The sequence below is a fragment of the Passer domesticus genome, chromosome 10 (genome assembly GCF_036417665.1).
Source record: "Passer domesticus isolate bPasDom1 chromosome 10, bPasDom1.hap1, whole genome shotgun sequence".
NCBI classification, from domain to species: domain Eukaryota; kingdom Metazoa; phylum Chordata; class Aves; order Passeriformes; family Passeridae; genus Passer; species Passer domesticus.
The window spans coordinates 22,475,758-22,492,365 of NC_087483.1; the positions used below are offsets into that span (position 1 = coordinate 22,475,758).

General features: G+C 36.5%; 1 protein-coding gene across 3 annotated transcripts in view; it reads left to right on the forward strand.

Moving 5' to 3' along the window:
• OLA1 (Obg like ATPase 1) overlaps window positions 1-16,608 on the forward strand; it is a 104,362-nt gene that overhangs the window by 46,659 nt on the left and 41,095 nt on the right. For all 3 annotated transcript variants that reach the window (XM_064434407.1, XM_064434408.1, XM_064434409.1), the window contains one exon: window positions 6,647-6,822. In XM_064434407.1, the coding sequence (XP_064290477.1) occupies window positions 6,647-6,822 (176 nt within the window). The remainder of the gene's footprint in view (window positions 1-6,646; window positions 6,823-16,608) is intronic.

Here is a 16,608-nt window from a genome sequence, read left to right on the forward strand (position 1 = left end):
CAACTTTTCTTTGACAAAACTGCCTCCACCAGGAACTGGATTGTGGTTTCTTCTGCCAACTCTCATGTCCTGAAGTGAATTGCTTTGCCTCAGTGTTTCCCAGGGAGATTTTAATTTTTATCTCTGACCTTGTTCAGTACTCGCTTTACGGGTACTTTTATGCAAATGTAAATTCTTTGTATGCTTAAGAAGTTGATACTACAGTCATTTAGAATCCTGTATTGCTTCTCCACGCTCTCATTGTGTGTCTGCTGGTGCAGAAATAGACGTGCCCTTTTTTGTCAAATACTCCCAATAGATTTGGTATTGAAAGGGCTGCCATTCAGCTGCTGTTTCAGACTTTTGGGGAGCGGTTTGCTCTCTCCTGACTGGTGTGATATTAGGGCTCAGCAGGGTAAATGTAGCTGCTTGTCTTTTATATAGGTAAGTAATGAATTAAGTCCTAACACTACACCAGTCAAGAAAGCCCAGAGCAGCTGCTTTTACCATCCTGTGTCTGTATAGCCATATGGTACACATAAACTGTAATGCTGTGTTCAAAGTCGTTAATGCTGCACCTAATATTCTGAACTGGTTTTTCTTGCTAAAAATCAGCTAAACTTGAGAATAAAAGCAAGTGTTTTAAATGGAGATGAAAACCTTTTCTTATATTTTTACGATGCAGGTAAGACAAAATAATTATTGCCAGAGTGACTGCTTGCATTTGAAATAAATTTATACATATTATTTTAAAAAAATCTAGTTAACTTTAAAATATGTAAGTTTTCTTGTCATTTAGGGTTCTGTGAAGCTGATCATCAAGAGGGTTGCAAATCATTGGCGGTTTCTATTTTCAGAGTTCCACATCCCAGAGTAATTTGCTTTAATTTCACCCAATTTAACCTATACTTCACACCATCACCATTCAGCTTTAATAGCTATGTTCTATGCATAAGAAAAGCAGATAAATGTCCACAATTAGACTGCAAGTGATTACAACTAGTTAGGGCTTTATGAAGACAAAACTTAAGGGGCTGTAGCACAAAACAAAGCCACAAAAGATGTCTAAAAAAATTCTTTCTTCAGAAGTCAAGGTTTGCTACAACGTTTTTTTTAATGTTTTTTGTACTTGATTTTGCTTATGTTGAAGATGTAGGCAGGTGCATCTTCTTCAACTGAAAATTACTCTGCTTAAAGAATATTAGGTTTGTGTTACAGGTGACTAATTTCACTTGAAATTAGCTTCTAAGGGAAAACATGCTAAACCTACTTTATTTTTGGTTCTTTGTTAACATGTGCTTTGTTTAAGGTGCTGTAAAATGTTGATTCTGATAGTATTGTTTTCTCCTTCTAATTCTAAATATGCATAGTAAAATGTACTATCATCAAAGTTTAGTACATTCTGAAATGTTAAATATACCTGTACCTCAGTCAGAAATAGCAGTATCTTTTACTGTTTAAATCTTTGGAATACTGATGATAGCATGTCAAGCCAGTCTAAGTATAGATATTATTTATAATTTTTTTTTGACACTTCTAATCTTGTTTTTTTGTAGCTCAATGAAATACCCTACTTCTAGCTTCCCACTGAAGTTACTGTATTTTAGTTTGTTTTGCTGTCTCCCCCATTCCCAGCAGTAAGTGGCCAGACAGATCTCACTGCTCGTTTGTGTCAGGGCTGATCCCAGGGCTGTGTGCGCCGTGATGTGCCGTGCCCGCCTGTGCCGAGCAGCTCCCTTTGATAGCAGTCATTGAACGTATGTGGGAGAGCAAGTACCAATTATTCTCTAGGTCTGGTTTGTGGTGCTGTTATTAAACATTCCCTTATGGTTTATTGACAAAAATGCTGGTCATTACCCTAAACACCAATGGGAGTTTCAGCTTGTGAAGCAGTTCAGATTCTGATGAAATTGTACATACCCCCCTTAATTGCAGCATAACATGTACCAATACACTGCTTACCTTTAGTAAATGAATGCAGGATGCCAGAATGCCATTATGTGAAGCTTAGTGTTAGCCAAATGTTTGGTTACATTTTACTTTAAGGGTAAGGATAATTAGAGAAATGAAGCGACTGGTATATAAAAGAGAAATTAATCTTGAAGATAATAATTAATTTCCATAATTGCAATTAGGAGCAGAATAAGATAAGTTTAGAAGTAGTATTTTGATTTGGATTTTAGCATCTCAGGGGCAGCTTGGAGCAGCTAGAAACAATAAGGTTTAGGTTATAGGCAGCTTCTTCGTTTTTATGTCGAACTAGTTTTATATGCTATATCATAAAACTTTCAGTCCAATCAGCAACTACATTTAAATACTGCAAATTGTGGCAGCAAAACAATAATTCTGCTGATTAGCCCCTTTCCATTTCTTGTAAGTGAACTGTTTATGCTGTTGAGTACCTTTTGAAAAAAGAAAAAGCCAAAACAGCCTTGATTAGTCAAGGAGTAATTGGATGACTTGATTTTAGCAAGAGAATGAATTGGTTGATGATAGCCTGTAACTAAGTGTAGTGGTTCTGTTCAGATGAATACATAACATACAGTCATCAGATCTTGACAGGTATAACATAAGCAATGCAAAAATTTCTGGAGGCTGAGAGGTAAATTTTGTCAAAGGAATTTTGAAGCTGATTTTTGAAAGAAATGGGAAGAAATGTGCATGCCATTAGATGATACCATTTAAAAGTGACATTCGTTACGGCTGTCCTGTATACATATTTATGTGCTCTTATTTTTGCTTGTCAGGAACAAATCTAGACTGTGTGTCCTGCCTGCCATCAAGACCCTGCAAATTGACAGTTCCTGCACTTGCACAGGAAAAAAACAGAGTCGAGTTGCACATCTTCTACATTCACTTGTTTTGTTTTCTGCATTTTTTAAGCTAATAATTTGAAAGAAACATGCAGAACCAGCTATTGCTGCATCATATCTTTAACGCCACTTTAAAAATTATTTTTGGCCCACCACACTTGGATCCATACAACCCAGATAAAGTGTCAGCTAAAGATAAACCCTTACCCAAAACTGAAGAATATTTCAAGTTCTAACCTAAGGGTGACAGAAGAGGGACCTGGGTGTGGCAGTGGTAATTTCCAAGCTCGTTACTTCTAGTAATTTCAGTTTATATCATTACTTTAGGGCTGTTAGCTGGCAAAAATGAATCCTGCTCCAGAGTTATGCTTTACCATCTTCCTGTCTAAATACTGGTCTTGTTTTAATAGCAGTATCTGGATACTGCTAAAACATTAAGGGAATTTACTACAGCAGATGTTTACTTGCAGTGAGCCTGATGTTTTTAGCTCTGTAATCTTTGTTGTTGTACACTAAAGGAAGTGACAGGGTTTTTTAAGGGTAGAGTGCAAATCCATCCGGATGTTATGGGAGATTATTTGAGAAAAGGCTTATATATATATGTGTGTGTGTGTGTGTGTATATAGGATACTTAAATAAAAAACATGGTTTCCGATCAAGTTCATTTTTCTGATAAAATTATAGTTTACCTCTGCTAGGATATGCGAGAGAGATGCCAGAGAAGTTAAAATGATTTTTCTAAATAATTGAATTACTAATTAGAGTTTCTTGGTTGACCTTCCTGTTACTGCTGTGTGATTAGCTTGGCTGTTGACAAACACATGGTTCCTTGGGGAGATTCCTGAGTAAGTCTATTTTATGTATGTATTGCTATTTTTTTGCCCATGTGGCAGATGGATTCCTTTTTCCTCTTACAGTAGAACGCCATAGTAGAAAGAGGGCTGTTTTGGAGCACAGGCAGTATAACTCAAGGAAGCAGTCAAAAGGAATGTGGTGTGGTTTGGGGTAATGTTTGAGGAATGCTGAGTCTCCTTATATTTTAAAAGCAAATGCTTTGGTGAAGGCATGGCAGGTACAATGGATTTACATTCCATTCATTGGAGAAGGTCATTGTCCATGGGTCATACTGTCTTGAGAACACAGTGGTGTGACTAGTTTTGGAGATGTTAATTGTAAATATGCTTTTAAATTACTATTATTTTAAAATAAATAAAGTAGTTAGATCAATTTGTTGTTTGTTGAAATTCCAGGATATCATAACAACTTTTTTAAAGATAATTTTTTGAGTGAAACTTGGAAAAAATTAATTTCTTAATGAGAACTTAGACCACAGAGCTCAGCTGCCTGTATCCTGCAGGTGTGCATGTACTACAGAGGATATTGTGTGAACAAGTTGCTAACCTTGTAAACCTCCCTCCTGTTTACAGCAGTTGAGGCCTCATTATGTCAGTAAGAAGACAGACATGGTTTGTTTGAGGTTCACCAAATTTAAACACACCTCATCGTCAGTGTGGGCTTTACCTCTGACGTGTGGCCATGTTTGCAGTCTCTGCTGTTTTACAACTATCCCATTCTAGTCCTTTGCTTCCTCACCTGGATGCCCTCTTAGTATAATTTTGGGGAACCTTTGCTCCCTCATTTTCCTACCAAGCTCTCCCAAGCTATATTCAGCTTGAGATCAAAGTAAGACTACCAAATGTCTGTTTTTCCTTTCCCCCATTATTTTTCTCATAGATTCTGTTGTAATGAGAGAGCTGTATCAGACAAGCCAGTCTGAGGATTTGTCGGTGTTTGTTTTTCATTTTTCTTCTTCAATGTCCATAAACTAACTGATTTTGGGGTTTTGCCTGATACACTAGACAGTCTTACCTGTTCCTTCAGAAAAACACGCCAGATGGAGAAGGATGTGATAATATATTATTTATATGGTCATGGAGGCTTTTTTCTTGATACAAGGAAGAAAGTTAAACATTTAGTGGGTGAATGCTATGTACCTGTTGAGAAGGCTGAGGCAAGTAGACTTTCTGTTGGTCTCCGTGTTGGCATCTTCCTACTTCTACCCTTTTTATTCAGTATTTTCCTTGTAAATTAGAACGGAGCAGTTAAACTGTTCTCTAGTATTTGCTCATCTGAACAGCCTGTATCTCATTCTGTGAGGTGGGCAAGTTAGAATTTATGGAAGACAAGGGCTATGATATCTCTTCCTTGATTGCCTGGCACTGGTATAGATTAGTGTGGAGTGTTTCCATTTAACAGAGCAGCCTGTTCTCCCATCGTGGCCAGCATCAGGATGTGTTGCTGAGGTAATTCTGCTTGTACCCAGGGAGTTCACTGATCAGCCTGGAGAGAAACAGTCACTGAGAGAGGAGAGGACTTCTGGTAACCACTATTTGAAAGACTGTTCATAAGTTTATGTAAAAATTATTTTGATATTTGTCTATGAACATCCTTTTAAACCTCCGTTCAATGTGCATTGATGTAAGAGCTTAGTTGATAAAAATCTTGTTTTTCAGTAAGTTAAAACAAAAAAATGAAGTTTAAGATGTTCATGATGACAAAGAACCCCCACAACTTTCTATGTATCAGTTAAGGAATTGTTTGGTGTTTACCCTGTTTCCTATATTTTTCAGTACAAGAAATGTCTTGGATTTTTTTCCTTTGTAAGAAATCAGTTGATTTTAATTTTGGTAATGTTCAAGTAACATTCTTTTCATGGTTGATTTCTCATGCATGTCTTTAATGTTACAGGTTAGGCATACAAATACAGTGAAAATTGATCCAGAGAGAAGTAGTAAACTCTTTTTATCTGTTAATGTTTTACTTTTAAAACATATATTGGTTTTTTGGAGAGAGCAGAATTTTTTTTAAGTGATGCTGCTTATCTGATAATTTCAATCCTAGTTGAATTATGTTGCCAGATTGTCATCAGAAGGGCATGAAGTCAGCACACATGCGTCAGTAATATCTGGTTGTTTTAACCTTATGTTTCCAGTTGGCAATTTGAAATTATGGCTTCAACTGCACTTTAAATATGTGATAATAGCATGTGTTTCTAATAAGGGCCAGCACCATTTTGTTCAGATACTGTGAATGGTTGTCACTCATATATGACAAATGCACCTTCATCTGCTTCTTTGATGGCCCCCTAAAAACCATACCCTCAAATCAGGCCGATGAAATTAGCTGCTGTGTAAATTGTGTGTCTGAGTGGTTCATTATCTAATCACCGTCAGAACCACAGTGATAAAGTAGATTGAAACAGGGACGAGGTCTGCCAGATGATTTCAGGCCTTTTTTTCTAAGCCCTGTTTCCCTTGGAAACACTAAGAGTCATTCAGAACTTCAGAATTCTTTGTCTAGAACTTCTTCATTTCTTAATACATAAAATTGGGCAGCCAGTGAGGTTTGCCAAGTTGATTTGAAAAGTTTTCTCTCCATCATTCTTGTAATCATTACTGTGTGTATTGAAGTGGTCCACGATGTCTGGTTTAGCTACCATGTTTGCTACTTCTGGGTTAGATATTGTTAAACACACCAGCTATTTTCAGGAAATTGCTCCAGCCTATTCCTTTGTAGGAGAAACTCTTAAATTCTCCAAGTCCTGTCCTGAAATGGCCAAGTGCTATGCTTTGAAAATACAGAGAAGGAGCTTTGGGTCCTGGAGTTGATATTAAACCAGTATTAGTTGATACTAAACCAGTATGATATAAACCATTGCACAGGACGATTGCACGTGGTGGGACAACCATGTGGCTTTTCAATTTCAAACTTTCTTGACTCATTAAAGTATGTTCTAGATATATATTTCTTGTCTTTTTAACTTAATAGGTGATTTAAATGTTCTTTTGTTTCAGGAGCATTTGAAGATGATGACATCACTCATGTTGAAGGAAGTGTAGATCCTGTTCGTGACATTGAAATTATACATGAAGAACTTAGACTTAAGGATGAGGAGCTGATCATGCAGAGCATAGATAAGCTTGAAAAAGTAGCTGTAAGAGGAGGAGACAAGAAATTAAAACCTGAATATGTAAGTACATGACCTATAAAAGTAAATCATTAAGTCTTCTCAGCATTGAATTGAAATATTTGTATTGTTGGGTTTTCTTATTGATTCCACATGTGTAATACAAAACACTATTACTTCTTTTATATGTATTTAAAAGTAATTATTATGAGTTGAAAAAAATACCAGACTGACTGGCTGTGCTGTCACTGTAAGATTTCATAGATATAGCTAATTGTAACTTTTAAAATTCAGCTGTTATTTTCTTGCTGACACAGCTTTGTATGAGAATTGCCAATCCTTTGTCAAACTTGCATCAATGTCTAAGTTGTAATTCAGAGTTACTTCTGACTTTTTCCTGCTGTTAAGTTCTACTATGATGCTGATATTAGTATTCCTGTAGCCTGCAAGTGAATGTATTTTTTTTGTGTGATTGCACTTTGTGTCTTTTAGTGCATGTTAAATGAAGACTGGTAGTTGAAATTAATTTTAGAATGTTGTTGTGGAAAGCTGCTTAAATGAGCTCAATTACCACAGGGTAGTAGTGGTATTTCTTTATAAATTAGTAATGTGTAATAATTATCAACTTCCAAGTATATTTTTTGCAAATTGTTGTTTTACTGCCTCTTGTCTTTTGAGTCCCCTATACTTTGCCAGTAGTCATTAATTTTTCTTTGTCATTAATATTCTATAAATATTTCAGGTGGTATATAAAATGCATTCCCTAATTATTACAGCAGTTTATCAGTGTGGAAATAGATTATTTATGTCTAGCAAGTAAGTACTAAATACATACTGTTTCTCAGATGGATTTTTTGCTAGCAAGTAATAAGAAAAATATTGTTATATTGGTGCTGGCAGGTTAATTTGTCAATATCGAAGTGCAGTGAAATTTTTTGATCCTGCCTAGTGTCTGGAGACAGATAGGAGCTGAAAGTGAACGTCCCCCTCCAAAATACTCAGCTCCATGATGCAGTGTTTAAAAGCACTTCTGTGGTAGCTTCTGTTGGTGAAGAACTAATCTTCATCTGGCATGAAAACTGTTTTATTTCTTGATTTGTCTAGGCCAGAAAAAAATAGCTATTGTTGGAAGATTTAAAGGCTTTATATAAGCCCAGAGAGAGAGAGAACCTTCATTTAAGAACCTTCATTTCAGGTCTTATCTGTCATGTGAACCTGGCCCTGAGTACATGTGGGCAGCGATTTTTATCTTTCACAAAAGGTTTCACATGCTTAGACGAACAGTGCAGTTTATGCCTGCAGTTTCAAATAGCATCCACACAGTATTTCACCTTTTAATTCATGTTGAAGAAAGGGGCAAGCAAAAATCCTGTCCATAGCAAATTCAAAGTTCATCCTAAAGCTAAATTTCACATTGGTATGACAGAATGAAAATGAGGAGTGCTGTGATGCTGTTCTGCCCCAGCCTGGAGCTCTTCTCACTCACTTTGTTGTGTGGCTGTCTCTGGAAACAGCTTTGCTCAGCTCCTTGTGATGGAACATTCTGTCTAGTTTTTGAGTGTACCTCTGTGGATGCTTTGAGGGTTTTATATCACAATATACGTTCTTCGTGTGCGAAGGAAGAAGTTGGCACTTTTGTGATTACAAAGAATCATAACTGAACTGTGTTTTAAATAGAATTTGTAATAGTGATCGTGTAACTTAATGGGTGGTAGGTACAGTAATGATTGTATGGCAAGAGTTGCTCTTAGTAATTTTTTAACCACAGGAAGTTGGTATGTCTTTGAAAACAGAAAATGCCACATTATTCTCAAATTAAAGGAGACACTAAATAAAAACCTCAAATTTAGGAATGCAATTTGAATTAATTAAAGAAAAATTTTGAATCTTCATTATTATCTTTCTTTACCCAGCTTCAGTTTCTCATCCATTTCTTTGCCTCTTCCTTCAGTGTCCTTACCATTACTTCTTCTGTAGTTCACCTATCAAAATGACTTTGTCACCTTTTATTTGTAATATACACTTCCTGTCATTTGTTGTGTTTTCTTAATCCTGTTTTTATGAACACATGCACAGAAAAGATCGGGTTCTTGATGTCATGTTGCTCTGCCAGTTCTGTTCCCAATAGTAGCTGTCACACATGACCAGTCTCAGCTGAGTTTGTCAACAACAATAGGGGTTTCAAAGGCATGAAATTCCTTTGTTTCCTGGGAAGGGGTGGCTGAACAGAGTGGGGAGGCACAAATTAATGCTTCCCTTGAGACAAAGGCTGCACGTAGGAACTATAGTCACTAGGGAATCTCTTCAAGGAAGTGTGGGGCATAATGCCCGTGAGTCTTGCTGATCTTGGACCTTCTTGCCTCTCTTCCCTATGACTTGTATGATTGAATTGTAATGTATATACACTGGACTTGGTAAAATGGACATTTTTATTGGTGAAGGCCTGTGAAAGCTCCTTTCTTCTCCTGGTTAATAAATCTTTAGGTCCAGTTATGCAGCTTCTAGAAGCAGGTTTGTGTAGCTGTAAGACTGTAACAGCAGCTCTTGGGCATTTTCAGCCACTACTGGACTTCAGATCCTCATCCACTGGGTTGGGAGGCATTCCTGTACAGTCTGCCTTGCCTCTTTTCCTTTCATATTTGGTGTTGCACAGAAGGCCTGTGGTTACATTATATATAATACACTATAGTACAGTATAGCAGGATTGACTATGCAGTAAATTATTTACAGGTCTAGGAGGGAAACCATGTGGGATTAGTGAAAAAAACAGTTAAAGGTTATTCCTCCTTCCTGAAGTGGTAGCCAAATGTTAGGAGTGTATTTGGTCTGTTTGATCAGCCTGCATTTCTCCAATCCATTGCATTCTGCATTTAGGTTGTCTGTCACAGAGAGTTCCCTGTCCAGCACAGTTAGTAATGTTTCCATGCAGCTTGCAGCTACTGTTCAAGGCTTGCTTTTTCCAGTGGAAAAAAAAAACAAACAAAAAAAACACCAACCTATGATGAGACCTTCAGACTTTCAGTATGGCCTGAAATCAATACTTTTTTCCAAACAGATTGTCTTCAAAAAAATAGAGGATGGGACAGGACTGGGAGAGAACTTCTCAGGATTTGTGGTTTTTAATTATTTGCCAATATAATACACAGCCATTGCTAATATTCTGTCCTTAGCAATATTCTTCTTCTGTATTAGAGATGTGGAACAAACAGCTCTTGTCTGTACACCCGAGTGTTCCCAGTCATTTTTCCTTTCTGGAAAACCAGGAGGTTATGAAGGAAAAAAGTTGGTATTCATAGATTGTTTTGGTTTTGTTTTTAAGCACTATGTTAAAATTCTAGTGTCTCTCTTTTTTATTGTTTTCTTTCCCCCGTTTCTTTGGGAGCAATTCAAGGTGAAGATGCTTGAGAATGTCTCAAGAATTTCAACTGGTTGAGAGTTATAGAAGTCATTTGTCTCATTATATAAATATGAATTGTCTGCTTTAGAAGATTTGCTTTATTAATAAGCCACCACAATCGTAATTTGGTAATCTGAAATCTCCAAAAGGTTTAGGAGGAGAAGAATAAAAAATCGACAGTGTATGTCAGTCAGCAGTACTGAAATCTGAGATTTGAACTTGATTGCCTGCATTTTGCATGGTGTTAATTATAATTTTTCTTCTGTCTAAGCCCACATTGCCTACAGGTGGTAAATCCACCTTTGTGCATTGACTTGGCTTGGCAGTTGAATAGTGTTAACTGTTTGTCCTGTCTCTCAGAGAATTGATTTCTCAATCCCCTGTCAGCAGAAATAAAATAGCTGGCTGTTGTTAAGGAGCTATCAATGAAATAATTTTCAAGTTCTACTTAAAAATCAGTGGCACAATGTGGTCCAAGATCACCAGCATGTAATGTTGACATAAGCTTGGAATAGCTTCCTTTACACATTTATTGTCTGTTTTGCAAGTATTCCCACTGTCTTCTCAGAAATGACTGTCTGCTATTACTAAGGGTGCTAGTCTTTCAGACTTGATATACCTTTAGAATAAAAATACTCCTGTTATTTGCTTGTATTTAAACAGTGCAAATGTAATTTCAGAAAGCAATCAGAGTACTTTTGATTTTTTATTTTAAATCTGTCTGGTGCTGGTGTATGCAGAGTTATGAGATAGATATTGAATTAAACTTTATTATTAGCTTATTATTGATCTGTCATTTTGGATAGCAGGGGATTTCAAGGTAAAATTCAAATATGTATGAGTTTATAAATCAGGATGCACAAATGATAAAATTAATTTTAAAATATATTTTTAATTGGTGGGATTTTTCAGTCCTGGAGACAAGTCTCTAAGTTAATACCATCTAATACAATGAGGTGAACATTATTTCAGGATTCTCTTCCAGTGTCCTTCCAACCTGATTCAGTTCTAGTCCTTAGAAATTGTTACCTCTGCAAGAAATAACTATTCCTTGAGTCCTTGGTTGGTGCCCAAAATCTTGAATTCCAGCACAGAAGAATTCTTATGTTAACAGTATTGAGATCTACGTATCTGACCACAAGGGTATTGTTTATAGTGGAGTTGATGCAGGTTATTGGTATTAGTGATATGAAGACACAATCTTTAGGTCAGAATCAATGTGCACATTGTTTGACCTTCCTTTTTTTGTTGAAAGGTGGCTTCTGCAATAGGTCAGGATCAGCATTCACTGGATTTGAACGTCCAGCCTTGGGTTGAATGGGATGCTTTCACAAGTCTCCTTTGTGAAGTCTGTCATTTTAAAAATAAGATGAGTTTATCAAATCAAGCACATTCTTAGCAGGAAAAGCAATTGCAGTTATGAAAATAGCAGTTAGAAACTCCTTTTTATGTAATGGTACCAGAACCATCTAGTGCATATTCAACTTAAAAGAAAGGCATCAAGCTTTGTTTTGTTACTGTGATGGGCAATGACCTAATAATGGACATGTACACTCTGCCTGTGTTCATTGTATTTGTCAGCATATATGTACTATGAAGAGTAAAGCAAAATATTCCTAATGGTCGTTTAAGTGGCTTTAATCCCTTCCATTCCCCTCCCTTACATTTAATGTCTTGGTTCTGTCCTGAGAATATAGTAACTGTTTGAAAGTTGTTCTTTTGTTAATTGTTTGTTGTTAAAATTGCCAGTATGGTATGGGAGATACTTCACATACAGCAAAGAGCTGGTAGATTCAGTTTGCTCTTACTACCAATATATACTGGATGAAAATCTTTCCTTCCTGCAATATTCTGATGAATGGGATGTGCCAAGCAGAATTTGCTGACCTCTTGCTGCAAGCACTTGCCAGAGTTCTCACGGATGGATGAACTCTTATTTCCTCTAACTGATGATGTCAGTTGGGAAGGTTCACCTTTCTTTCATTCCAAGTTGAAGATAAATACAGCGATGAATTGTATAAATTTTTTTGCCAGTTTCCTTGGTCTCCTTGTGTGAGGACAGAGTTTGGGAGGCCAGTTTGTTCCACAGGAGAGGGAAAAAAAGGAGCAGTGTACACATGCACTGTTGACATACTCTCTGCTGATGGCTTTTACAATTGCTAACTTAAATCATAGGGAATCGAGAAAATATTTATATTCTTAATGCATATAATTATGCCTAAAATCTTGAGTGGACCATTTACTGTGCTTAATGTGGTATTTAGCGGAAATTAAAGTTCATTCTGAAGAACATTTTGAATGTAGCATGGCAGATGTTTGTAAATTGATTGGTAGTAAAGCCTGACTTAAAAATACATAATGTGTAAACACACGTTTGGATTTTTTTGGTATTATTTTTTTGGTATTATTATTTAAGTGCTTAAATACTTCCTGTCAAGGCTGGTCTTTCCTGTGCAGATTTGACAAGTAGCTTAAAGTAATTAATTTTTTTAAATCATGCCTCTCTTGGTTCGTCTAGATCCAAGTAGTTTTAAACTGCATGTGCATATGCCAAAAATAACACTATATACAAATAACTGTATTCTGAAAAAGACACCTTTTTCATTTGGCTTAATTCACACAAATCTACAACAAATGCATTCACACATGGATTTATTTGAAAATTTTTGTGGATTGGCTAATGCAATAAGAAGAGTTTAGTGAAATTCTGCTAAAGATGTTTCATTTTACTTTTCAATGCAATTTCCCTGTTCTGAATTTCTGAACTGCTGGAAATAATCACTTGTAGATAGACTGCTTTCTTTATTCTTGCTTGCTTTTTTTTTGAGAAGCGACATGTAACTGAGTTGTTTCATGTATAATGCTGTAGAGCCCACAAGGATGACCCACACAGGAGAATTTGGGGATTATTAACATGAATTAGGTTGCTTGGAATGCCTGTAGATGTTTTGAGTGAAAATGCTTGTTGTGGTTCCTAAACATTATTGGCATCTAGTTCTAAGTAAATCTTATATCACGTACAGCTTGTACCAGCTCTGTGAGAAGGTATTAAATAGAAGGAAGGGTAATACACTTGTCCTAAATCCATTACTTGTCCCGTTGTATTTTTATTAAAGTCAGTGAGCAAGGGAATTGTAAGAGATTAGACATTGTTTTGTACCACAGAGGAGCTCATTGTCACTCCAGTTGGTGCAGTACCTGGCTTGTTCTCTTTCCTGCACCCAGCTGCTACAGCTTATTTAAGCACTTAGCACAATGAAAAAACATGATCTAGCCTTCTCTTTAAACTGCAAAATTTGTCTTAATTGTCCTTTAAAATACCATTGTTTTTAAACAGTGTTTTTAGAATAAGTTCTTACCGTGTCATTTCATCCTCAATCTTCTAAATTGCCACAAAACCTCCAAGAAGAGCAGACACCTGAGGTTGTGCTCAAAGAAGTGAAAAGATTTCCAAGGAAAGCCAAGGAAGGACTATGGGCTCGGTGCACTCCATCCACCTTGTGTGTACTTGGTAAATTGTTCTTGGTGCAGCACAGTTAAACTAGCTATGAGAACCTCAACTAGCATTGTTCTCTATCTGTATCTGAAAAACCATTTTGAAATTTTGAAGGCCAGATGGAATAATAATTATCCAGTTTGATCCCTTGCATATCCCAACTTAATTCTTACAACTGTGGTTAAAATGAAATGTATCTCTCACAGGAAAAATTAACCTTTATTGAAATATTTTCTGGCTAGAGTTCAATTACTTTACCTTGTATTAGCTATGCCAGTAATTAATTATCTTTATTGTTTAGAAATAAGACACCGTTTTAGTCTGTATTTGTCAAGCTTTAGCAGTCATTTGATTTCTCTATGCTAGTGTGAAAAATGCTGTATATGTGAGATTTTTGGTATATATATATGTATATAAATAATGCAATAAGAACAAAAACATAGATGTTAAGAGCACCAAATCTTCATACATAAGCACTTTCTCAAAACCTCTGGTTTTTTTCCAGTTTTTCATTATTTCAGCAGAGATAAGTGTAAAATGATTCCCATTGGACACTAGGCTATTTATATACTCCAGGATTGCATTAGTCTTCTAGTTACAGTACAGTTCATTTGCTTGTGACCCTCCAGGCTTCTCAGTCACTCTTGCAAGAGGGAAGTGCTGTGTTGGTAAATACTGTATCCACCCTCCCTTTGCCCCTGCCCAGCAGTGCATGAACTTCAGGGTTTCATATTCAAAAGCATGGTGTGCTTTCACTAGAGCTGTGGGGCAGTTCTGGTCCCTACACAGGTTCCCATTGTTGGTAAGTTACTGTTCTCAGGATGTGTGTGTCATTAACGTGGCCTTTTTTGGCTGCTGAAAGATGGTAACCAGTGAAAGGCAAAGAGTTTGTTTGGGATGCTATCAGAAGCACACATTGGGATTTTTATTTACAGTTGTATTCTGAGACCTACTGGGTAAGTGGTGTTGACTCCATTTAGTATATGCAGTGATTTATTAGAGAAATATCTTCTGCCACTGAGCCAGATTCTTTAGGGAAGTCAGAATATGTTATTCATACACTACCACCTACATTACTGATGTGCAATGGTGTTGGACTTTGAAATGAAGTGAGAGGAGCTAAGAGCTACAGATAATGTTTTAGGTACTCCTTGTAGCTTTTCCTAGCAGCAGAGAAGTGTAAATTATAGAATTTTAGACAATTGAAACATTTTAATAAAATGTATCTGAGTGTTTTTGAGGCTTTTACAGGGAGATGGTAAATTTTTACATCTTGGATGTTTTGAAGGGAATGAATGAGGTGCTGAAAAATGCCCCATATGTCCCTTGCTGGGGGGCAAAAACCTTACTGTACTCACAGTTACTCTGTAGCAGTGGAGACTTTTGCACTGCCTGCAGGATCACAGGGAATTCACTTGCACTTTGAAGTGTGAAGTGATAATCCTCACAACTGCTTATTTCTTTATTAAATTTGCGGAAGTTAATTACATGCCCTGGTAATTTACAACAAAAAAATCACAATTCTCTGATGCCAAGTAGGCAAGTGAGTATTCCAAGCTTCACTTTAGTCCCTCATGCTGTAAGAAGAATTTGGCATTGGCACACATTATTACTATCATTCATCCAGAAAGTCTATTAATGTATGCACATTTTTCTGCACAGTAGTGTTTCATGAGTAGGTCTTGGTAAATCTGCTATATGCAATTTACATGTATTTAATTGTTTTATATTGCTGGACTTACTGTTAATGTCCTGCTTAGCATTTGTGGGTTGAGTACTCGTGGTCTTTGGAAAATGAGTGCAGGACATAAATAAAATCACTGTATTTCATATGGCTAAATATACGGAGTATTCGTAAGTGCTAAACGTATTGCCATGCATATAGTCAGAAATTAACTGACTTTACAAACAGTGATATTTGATATTCATTAAGTTTGCTGTATTTCATATGCCTTGACAACTGTAAGGAGATTGGAATTTGGAGGGATTTTTGGTGGCTTTCTGAATGGCTCTTGTTATAATGTTGGTAGGTGGAAAACAAGAGTACTGCTCTCATCAAAGAAGGCAAAGTGGATCATTGCTCTATATTCTGTTATTAAGCATCTCAAAATTAACTTGAGTAGTGATTAAATGTGTTTAAATGACTAGTACAGTGATAGAGAAAATAAAAAGTTCGGGTTTTACTCTTTTACCAGTCCTAAATAGAACCAAATAATTTAAAATGGTGCTGCATGAGAAATAATTCCTTAACAAAACTTTGTTCAATACAGATGACAATATGAAGAAAGGCACATATTTCCATGTATTTCTTTTTTAACTCAGCTGCCCCAATACTCTCAACAAATGTACAAATAGCACATTTTTTGTTAAGTCTCATTTCATTGGAACACCACCACTGATGCGGGGGAATCTTAAGCTGACCATTTTTAAGTTTCTGGGCTCTCTACTTACATTCTATATGGTGTGACTGCTGCCCATATAGTCCCCTCAGAGAACTTCTTTGTGTCTCACTGCTTCATCAACTTCATCAAAAAATGCTGCATTTGCTTACGTTTCCATCTTTTACCTACAGAAAGTTTTCCAATACTTTGCCAGCCTCCCTTTAAAACCAAAATAAAATTGCAAGTAGGTGGTTCTTAGTTGTCCCCAGCATACTCAGCTGTAGATCTGCCTTACCTGTGGAAATTGTCCAGGTAATCTCTCCTTTAGAACAACAGTTGCAAACAGCTTTAAGTCAGGTGCATAAATGGGAAATTAATAAAATTAGGTCAGTGCCAAAATGGATTTAGACTGTGTGTCACTGTAAGTAGTAAATGAATGTGGAGGAGAGGTTTTGATTGGCAGCTCTATGCTTAGACAGGCTTTAGAAAGGCCAAACTTCATTTGCTGTGTTGATGCTTGAAATTTTGTGGTGGTTCTGTGTAATGTAGTTCCCCTTACAGTGTGATTACAGAAC